The following is a 9,404-nucleotide window of genomic DNA, read 5'->3' on the forward strand; positions in this document are numbered from 1 at the left end:
GAGGAGGTGGCCTTTAACCTAAGTCTTGAAGGATGGGCGAAGAGGAAAGGTCAGGGCATTCCCAGCTTGGAGAGGACTGGGCGCCGCTCTCCTCCGGCCCCTCCCGGATTCCCCTTTCTCCTCCAGCCTCCGTCGCTCCGTGCGCGCGGTTCGGGTTCCCAGCACTGACGTCACCGGGCGGTGACCTCAGCACCGTGGAGGCGGCGGGGGCGGGTCCGTGATGCACGCCGGGAGCTGCGGGCGAGCGCCAGCCTCGCCCCCACCAGCTGGTGGCAGCCAATGGGTTTGGCCACCCGCTACCCCGCCTCTCGGCAGGCTATGTAAGGCTCGTCCCGGGTGCAGTCCATCAGAGCTCGAGCCGCAGTCGAGCGAGCGCATCTTGGTGAGTGGTACGTACCCCAGAGACCTTGCACTGCTCCCCCCGCCGCCCCGGATCCGCGCACGATATGAGCCAGGCCTGCTGGACCGGGAAGAGGACAGATATGCTCCCGGAGATCGCCGCCGCCGTGGGTTTCCTTTCCAGCCTTCTGAGGACGCGGGGCTGCGTAAGCGAGCAGAGGCTGAAGGTGTTCAGCGGGGCTCTCCAGGAGGCACTAACAGGTGAGCCCACGCCTGTCGCATCGCGCCACTCGGGTTCGGCTCCCCTCCCTGCCAAGGGCGTTTTCCTGCATTCCCTAGGGTCACGTCTCCCTTCCCGGTCCAGCGCTCAGCTCTCGGTCGGTGGTAGTTCTGGTGGGGCGCAGCGGGCGCGGACCCTTGTCCTGGAGTGCGATTCCGACTCCTGGCTTATGCCCCAGAAGATCCGGTACCTGCGGGTCTGAGTGCGGCCTCATTTCCCTCACTGGACTCAGACCCTCCAGGACGCTAAAGGCGATAAAATCCCCGCCGGCTAGAGGAGGAGCCCTTTAGAGAGAAGAAGACAGGCAGACTTGAGCCTTCTCAACTGGAGTCCCAGCTCTGGTTCTTCTAGCCGTGCTTGCGACGCTGTTCTTGGGCCGGCTATTGACTCGCTCCAAGTTGGAACCCAGGCCCTCTTTGTAGTCGCCGGTTCCCTTAGCCATCTGGCGCCTATTACCGTGCTGAGAGCACTTTGTAGGTAGTAACTGCGGATTGTGCTAGTGGGGCGGGACAGGACGGGGGCAGGTGGTGGAGAGAAGGGGAGGTGGACAACCGATAAGCAGACTCTGGCTGAGGAGAGACCTATCTCCCAAGCTGTTTCTATTCCCGTTGGCCAGTAGTGTTAGGTAGTGACAGCCGACTCCGAATGTGCCCGCCCAGGTTCCGCCTTGTAAGGAACAACATATGTTTCATCAAAACAACTCTTTGACTCTTTAGCTAAGGGTCTCTGACTTTTGAAGGAGGCAGAGAGAGCCCCTGGGGCCCATGCTGGGAGGCCCAGTAACTTGCTGTGAATCTGACCATGATTGCCTTCCCCGTCTTGAACCTCCAGAGGCCCTGCCTGAACATGCCAGCACTTCACACCCCTCCTCCTTAAACAAATGTGCCAAAGGCATTACACTGGCTACTAGGGATTGCCCCAGACAGAACTATGGGCCCCCCTCCCAATGAGCACACACCCTGGCCTTGGGGAGGGGGAGTGCTTTCTAGATTTCATAAAATTTCTCTGCTAAAGTAGCAGAGGGAGTTCTCAGGAGGGCCCTGGAAGTCTTGACAAACCACCTCATTGACTTAAAATCACTGGTTCTCTTCCTCTCCTTTATCCCTTCATCTCACTTGCAGTAGTAGCACCCTTGACCTAGCTGGTATAACCAGGTCATCTTTCCCCTTGTTCTCTCTCCACAGAGCACTACAAACACCACTGGTTTCCTGAGAAGCCATCCAAGGGCTCTGGTTATCGGTGCATCCGCATCAACCACAAGATGGACCCCATCATCAGCAAAGTGGCCAGCCAGATCGGACTCAGCCAGCCCCAACTGCACCAGCTGCTTCCCCGAGAGCTCACCCTGTGGGTGGACCCCTATGAGGTGTCCTACCGCATTGGGGAGGACGGCTCAATCTGTGTCCTGTACGAGGAGGCCCCGCTGGTTGCCTCCTATGGGCTTCTCACCTGCAAGAACCAAATGATGCTGGGCAGGAGCAGCCCCTCCAAGAACTATGTGATGGCCGTCTCCAGTTAGCTCCCCTGCCGCCCCCAACTGGCACGCCACTGTACTCATCCTGCCATGACAATAGGCCACTGCATACCTCAACCTGGGGAACTGTGTTTTAAATGAAGAGCTATTTATATATATTATTTTTTTAAGAAAAGGGGAGAGAAAACCTAAAGATTATTTTTTAAAAGGAAAAAAAAATCCTTAACGCGTGCTGCTTGGAAGCGGCCTTCCCAGGTGCCTTTGGAGAAGACTGTGTGCTTGAATCTGGGAACCAGTGTCTGTCTGTGGGATGGGGGAGTGGTTAGGGGTGGGCCCAAGCAAGGTGAAGTGAGAGAACTTGGTCAGCACCCCAGGAAGATGTGAGAGGGAGCAAGCAAGGTTAGCAGCTGTGAATGAGAGAGGTTAGGATGTGCCCTGGGGGGGAGGAGAGAGGTCCAGTTCAAACCTCTCACTCTCCCAACCAGGACACCTGCATCCCTGCCCCTCTCTTACTCAGTGGCATTCAAGCCTGGACTTAACTCATGTTGCCTAATTTTCACTTTTATTTTTCTGAGATCCTGGGCAGATCCTGAGTGATTCCTTCTGTCCTAAGCAGCTTTTCTTGAAATCATGACTTGTTTCTAATGCTATCCTCAGGGGCCTGTAGATGTTGCTTCCCAGTCAGGAATCTCAAGCTTTTTGTTTTGTGGGGGTCAGGGGAGTAAGGCAGGGGTTGGATGTCTGGTGTTGGCATGGAAGGCACTCTGTATAAAACCTTTGCTCTGCAATGTGCTGCTGTGTGTGTGGCAGAAAACTTGGGGTGATTTGCAGTGGACTTTTAGGACGCAAAGAGTATCCATCGGGGATGCGTTTTTGGCCAAAACCCTTTTTGGAACCACATGAGAGTCCCAATGCTGCCATTATTCCTTTGAGAGGTAGCTCAAAAGCTACAGGGAACTCCAGGTCCTTTATTACTGCCTTCTTTTTTTAAAAAGCACAACACTCTTTAATTCTCCTGCTCCTCTCTCTGGTTGGCTCATGGGACTGCCCTATTTTCTAGAACAAGAGTTCTCAGGCACTGTGCAATATGGCCTCCTAGTCCCTGGAGGGTGTAAAGGAGAACTGGCTCTCAGAACTCCTTGGTGCTCTGGTGTACTTACGAAACCATCTCTCCCTCTGTCCTCGGGACTATGGCTGGCTGGTCAGCCTTCTAGGTATCCCTTGGCCGAACGGGAGAAAACCCCAAGTTCTGCAAGACTACTTGGTATTCTTGTAGGGCTGACACTAATAACCAAAGCTTGGGCATTATTTTTTCTCCCTGGTGCTCAGAGCACCTCTCGGAGAGGTTGCTGTCTCTCTCAGTACAATCCAAATTTGTCTATAGACTTGTGCAATATTTACTGTTCTGGGTTGGAGAAAAATGGAAAACTACACTGGGAAGAAATCCCATTCCTTTGATTTCTCAGTGACATTAGTGAGGGGTCCTCAAGAAGTCCTTGAATTTCCTGAACTGGAATCACCTTAAGAAGGACCTAGCTAAAATACCTGGTTAACCTGTCTGTCCTCCTACCGTTGCTCCTTAGTGAGGAACCTTCCTCCTCCACCCCAAAGGTCCCTTCCCCACTGCAGCTCCCTCTCCTGAGTTTCTTAACTACTCAGTTCTGACTCATAGGTGCTATTTACCAAACATTCTCCCAACCTGTTCCTGCCAGTTTTGCCTCCTTTGGCTCTTCAGATCCCAGCTTCTTCCCAGACTGTGCTTCCAGTCTTTATTGCTTTAAAGGTAACTCAGGCCCACAGACCCAACAGCTTATTTCCTGGAATGTGGGGTTGAAACAAAGCTGTGAATCACTGCAGATTGCTTTGTTGTATTTCGTCTGCAGACGGGTCCGTGCCTTTTTAGAAGCAGCCTCACGGTCTCATGTTTAATCTTTCCTCTCTTTTTGATGTTCACTTTAAAAACAGCAGAATGCCCAGAGCTGGACTGTTGAGCAGACCTGTCTCTCTTATTAGGTAAAAATAAATAATAGTGCATTTCTAAGCTATTCTGACAGAAAAGACAAAGGTTACAAATTGTACAACAGTGTTTTTATATGGAAGAATGTACAGCTTTATGAACAAATGTACACTTTTTTGTTACTTTAATAAAAATGTAGCAGATGAAGTGTGGTATAGAGAAGGTAAAATTCCCATGTGGCTAATTTGCATGTCCTCCAGATCCAAATCCTTTTTGTGTCCAGTTGTATGCAGAAGACCTATAGCATGTGGGTATAATAAAAGAAAATTTTAGTTATGTGGGGAGACCATTTCTAAGGATCCCCTCTTCCCTAGGAAGTAGCTCCTTATTTTCTTCATTTAATGCATATTCTAACAGTTCCCTGTGAAAATGGGGCAGAGCTCTTGTACCTGAGCACCCCCCATCTAGCCAGGGACCAGCTTATCCATCCTGTTCTTGCTAGGCCTCAGTTGTGTTCATACATTCTTTCATTCAGCGAGAATGTATTGTCAGTGCTGGACACTGAAAATATAAAGATGATTAAGACACAACAGCCTGTCTCTTACATAGTAGGGTGGTGAGCGCAGGACACTGAGGCTCTTCCCAGGTTTGGGAGCAGAATTGTTAGAAATTCCTGGTACAGGCTCTCGTCCTCTCGGGCTGCCACTTGCCGCCTGGCACTCTTGTCTTATTACACAAGCATAGTCGGGCCTCAGGACCTATGCACTGGAACCGAATGTGTAACTGAAGGCCAGTGCCACCAGTTAGCTAAAGAGCAGTTATTTGTGACAGCAAACGATGTGAGCCAAAAGATTGTTACCAATTTACAACTCCCTTTGGTGATATGGATAGGATCTATGCCAGGAAGTCTATCATCCCCAACTTTGGGGTTCTTTCCATAAAGTTTTGACAGACTTCTCCATTCCTGCCCATTTATTGGCTCAGCAGTTTCCATTGAGGCTGCAGGTATATTTTTGACCTGGGCTAGTTTTTTTCTTGGCCATAGTTGGGCTGTCTTTAAATTTGAAACAATTGATGAACAATGGCACCCCCCCCACACACACACACACGCTTCATACCAACATGACCCTCATCAGTAAACATGCAGTTCGACCTAGGTGTCCTAGGTGGGAGGGTAGGTGAGCCAGGATATGGGGACGAGGGAAGCCAGTGCATCCGTGTTATAAATAGAATTGGTTTGGGGACCCACTTCTGTCATAGTTGTTACTTAAAGGAATGTTCCCATTTTCATTTGTAGCTTCTAATACAAATGTCCTAGGCACTTATTTGTAAGGATCCACCCTTGAATGTAAGGACCCAGGGTTAAGGTCGATTTTTTGCGGACCCAGGTATTATTATTCGATACGAAGTCAGCATCTATCTTCTTGTTTCCTAACAGGCCCCACTCATGAAGGCTATTTCATTCTTTAGTAGAAAGCCTGAAATTCAGGGAAGGCTGTCTAGAGGCTATGTGGATGGACATCATCACGCACCTCTGTCTTCAAGCCAGGGAAACCACAGAATGACAGAGTCATTGTGGGGTTGCTCTTGGCTCTTGGCAGACTAATTTACTTGAGAGAGCTCTGTGTTATCTGCTTTAGACCTGACCAAGTTCAGCAGGAGTGGAGAGTACCCCTTGGCCAGTTGGAGTACAGAGGCTGTGGACACGAACTGCTTACAGAGTTGAAGGTGGTGCCTAAATACGGTTGGCCATTCTGCTCCCAGCTTCCCCACTTTGTAAACAGTGCTAGCCTGGGAGACCTGTGCTTGGTCAGCTGTTTCTGGATGATAATGCACCTCCCAGAATGCATAGACAAGGCCCTGGGAGCTGCAGATTAAGAGCACATCCTGGCTCCTGATAAGGAGGTTTGGGTGGGGGAGTCCTGATGCTGCAACAAACAAGCCCCAGGAGGAAGAAACCCACTTCAGTGAGTCTGATCCTTGAGCAACCTTTTAAGGAAAGAGGCCTTCTGGCTCCCAGTGCAAGCATCGCAGTCTAACAAAGCATGGCATACTAAAGAGAGTTATGGGCTGGGAGGGACAGTGTATGAGTGGTGGTCCAGATTCTTCTTCCTAACCAGCTGTGTGAGTTTGGAAAAGCCCCTCAATTTTCCTGTCTCAGAAATTAGGGTATTGGATTAAATGACTTCTGTTCCTTTCTTCAGCTTTTGACTTCTAAATCACCTCCCTTATCCTGGCAATCACTGGAGGGCAAATTAGTGCAAGGATTATCATCATTTTCAATTAGTTGAACTGAAAGGTGTCTTAGGTTGGGAAGTGCAATAAGTAATAAATTTCTCTTCCTTGCATCATACTCCTGCCTGATAGGGTTTCAGTTTCCAAGCATTGTGGGGTAGCCGCAAGAGGTTGTTAGGTGCGCAGGCTTCCTGGGGGTGGGGGTTTCATCAGCTCTATCACCTACCTACTGGCTGTGAGACCTGGACCAAGTCACTTCACCAACCTGGCATTCATTTCCCCATTTGTGAATGGGGATTAAGAATAGAAACCATCTTACAATGTCGTTACCAGGATTAAATGAGATCCATTAACTACTTAGAATAGTGCCTTCACATTTAAGTACTCAATAAATGAAAATTGTAGTTTTAAGTAGAAGTTAACCTAATCTCTTCAAAGGCTCCACTAGTCCTGAGATGAATAAGAACATTCTGGCATTCTGATAACTGGAAGAAAACCATTATTAAAGTAATAGTTACTACTGGTACCTCTAAGAATGGCTACAGTTAACAACATCCAAGCAAGCCTGTGGCCTTTCCCATAGAAAAATGATTTTTCAATTCTTTATTTAAAAATCTTCACAGTCTAAAGCCCTTCCTAGGGTCATATGTAGCCCTACTGAATGAATGAACTCATGTCTGACCTCTCATTCTTGCTGAAACGTTCAGTATCCTTGCCAGACACCTGATCTCACTGGCCACAGGGCAGCTTTGCTGGCTCCGCGGTCTGCTTGTGGATTAATACCAAACTGGGCTGCGTGTTCATTTACAACACATGGACGGGAAAGGGAATTTCCATTAACAGCTTTGCTTACCTTCATTCTGCCCACCTGTGGAATCACACCCACGTGCTCTCCCTTCCCAGAAGAGAGAGCAATGAGGAAGTTGAGATAGGCAAGCCTATTGAGTTCTGGAGAGTTGTAGCTTTCTCTGTGCACCATTTGGGTCTCTGGGTCTCTGTAGAGCTGGCAAGAAAAATATTTGAGCTCTGTCTAAGGGGCTACCAGGGCCCTGGATAACAATCTAATGCAAATGAATGTACCCCAGACTTGTAGTTAATCCTTTCCCTTGCTTTGACAGGAGACTGGTTCTCTGGGGCCCCACCAGCTCAGTCATTTTGTTCCCAGCTGTTACCTGGCTCTACCTCTCCCCACCCCCAGTCCCATAAACAAGCGCGGGCCTTAATTCAGCCCTTGTCCAGTAAACCTGACAGATACCCAGAGAACATCAGATAAGAAAAGTGCAGCTAGGCGGGTTGGAGGGAGGGTTACTTTATTTACCATGACCAGCAAGGAGGGGCTATTTAAAATTCTGTGGGCACCAGGAGAGCATGGGTGGGACCAGGCAATGGTTGAGAACAGCTGGACAAAGGCTGTGCTGAACTTGGAGAACAAGATCAAGCCTCTTTTGAACAGGGCTCTGCTCCTTAGCTCTAGTTCATCTGGTATCACTCCTTATTCTGGGAGACCCGGTGATACCAGGTATTGTGATTATTCAAGAAAAACTGGAAACACAGACTTTTATTTGACATATCTCTAAATTCTAATGATACTATTTTTTTTTTAAATTGTTAAAACACTTTTTTTAAGATCATACATATCTTCATAGGCCTCCAGTTTGTGACCTATAATGAATCTGGGACCACTTGGGAGTGGGGGTGTGGGGGTTCCAACCTGCTCCCCATTCTAGGAGTGAAGTTCTGAGTCAAGCTAATCAATAGCAGGCTGTCACCATGGCCACGGTCTCAGGAAGGAGTACTCAGTATGTTCCTGATAAAACTGAGGGCACACATGAGGCCTGTACTTCACCTGCAAGGATTCAACTGGAAACAGCCTTCCCTACCCCTAACTGGTATTCATTAACCTGTGCCTAGGACTGCAGCCTCTGAGTCTTTGCTCCAGGAATGCCCTGCCTCACTTCTTCCCACCCACTTTTGTTTGGTTAACTCTGGTCTCTCAAGATTTAAACCATCGCTTCCAGGCACCTTTCCAGTGATATCTCCCCTCCCAGCTTGGGGTATGCATTCCCGTGATACTCAGTTCTTTCCTCTGTCCTTGATCTCATAACCCCAAATCTACACCTAAAATGTGGGCCCAGGAACTTACCAAACAGTATCTGGTGCTTTATACGTGTTAGTATTTGTTGAATGGATGTCAAAGTTGCCAAAAATAAGAGGCTCATAGAGGAAAGGGGTTCAGATCAGGTGGAAGAAAAAAATCAGGTCCATTCGGGATATGCAAGTGAGCAGTCCCTGCCCCAAACAGCCAACCCATGGATTGTACCTTAAAAAAACAATCCTTTAAATCTAATAGGGCTTGGGGTCTTTAATCATCTGCTATTGAAACATAAATGTACCTTAGGAAGGTACATTTAAATCATAGATCATAAATCAGAGAACTTTAGTTATCAATTAACTTTCTAAATGGGTTTACCAAGAAGGTAATCTCCTGGGGAGAAAAAGTCAGAAAGACACTCTGACAGAGGTGGCAAGGAAAAGATTTCAGAGCTACTGAGCACTGACTCTGCCCACAGTAACCCTCCCTCCCACCATCTGTCTGCTGTGTGTTGAAAACAGCTCTGGGCTTAGGAGTTGGGAAGTAAAGGGCCTCGCTTCAGGTCTGACAATAACTAGTAATAGAGGTCTTGGACATCCTGGACTAGCCCCTTCCCTGCTGTGAGCCTCTAGTGGTTTCTTTCTCATCTGTAAAATGAGTCACTTGTGCTAAATCACCTCTCACCATTCCGTTTCCAGTTGGAACAAGAAAATCTCTAATTTTTCTGTTCCATTTCAGGCTAGCACATAGTCCTGTTCCTGCCCCTGTCACTCTCGAAATATTACAACAGCCTTCTACCTGCCCCACTAGCCTGAGCAGCCTGGGACAACCGAAAACTCCATTTTCATTATGCCTTGTAGCTGTGCCCACATTTGCAAATTTCTCTACTAATTTTCGTGGCCAAAACTACTTGTAAAAGTACTTTGAAATACTTCTTTCTAGAATATGATCACCGACTATGTGCCGAACACCCACTATTGCCAGGCACTCAACTTGGTGCCTTACACACAGACCTTCTCATGCACAC

The 9,404-nt window shown here is 48.4% G+C and overlaps 1 protein-coding gene across 1 annotated transcript; it reads left to right on the forward strand.

Annotated features, from left to right (window-relative positions):
- Window positions 1-336: 336 nt before the first annotated feature.
- Window positions 337-4,769, forward strand: BTG2 (BTG anti-proliferation factor 2). The gene is made up of 2 exons (XM_016139682.2): window positions 337-600; window positions 1,804-4,769. The coding sequence occupies exons 1-2, from the start codon at window positions 447-449 to the stop codon at window positions 2,136-2,138; spliced, it is 489 nt and encodes a 162-aa protein (XP_015995168.1). The 5' UTR covers window positions 337-446; the 3' UTR covers window positions 2,139-4,769.
- The last annotated feature ends 4,635 nt before the right edge of the window (window positions 4,770-9,404 follow it).

This window comes from Rousettus aegyptiacus, unplaced genomic scaffold, assembly GCF_014176215.1.
Source record: "Rousettus aegyptiacus isolate mRouAeg1 unplaced genomic scaffold, mRouAeg1.p scaffold_m13_p_17, whole genome shotgun sequence".
Classification (NCBI taxonomy): Eukaryota; Metazoa; Chordata; class Mammalia; order Chiroptera; family Pteropodidae; genus Rousettus; species Rousettus aegyptiacus.

Bases quoted from the DNA above. Each gene is read 5' to 3' on its own strand.
- BTG2 (XM_016139682.2), top strand. From the start codon at position 447: ATGAGCCAGGCCTGCTGGACCGGGAAGAGGACAGATATGCTCCCGGAG. The intron at 601-1,803 runs GTGAGCCCACGC...CTCTCTCCACAG, and splicing joins TCTCCAGGAGGCACTAACAG to AGCACTACAAACACCACTGG.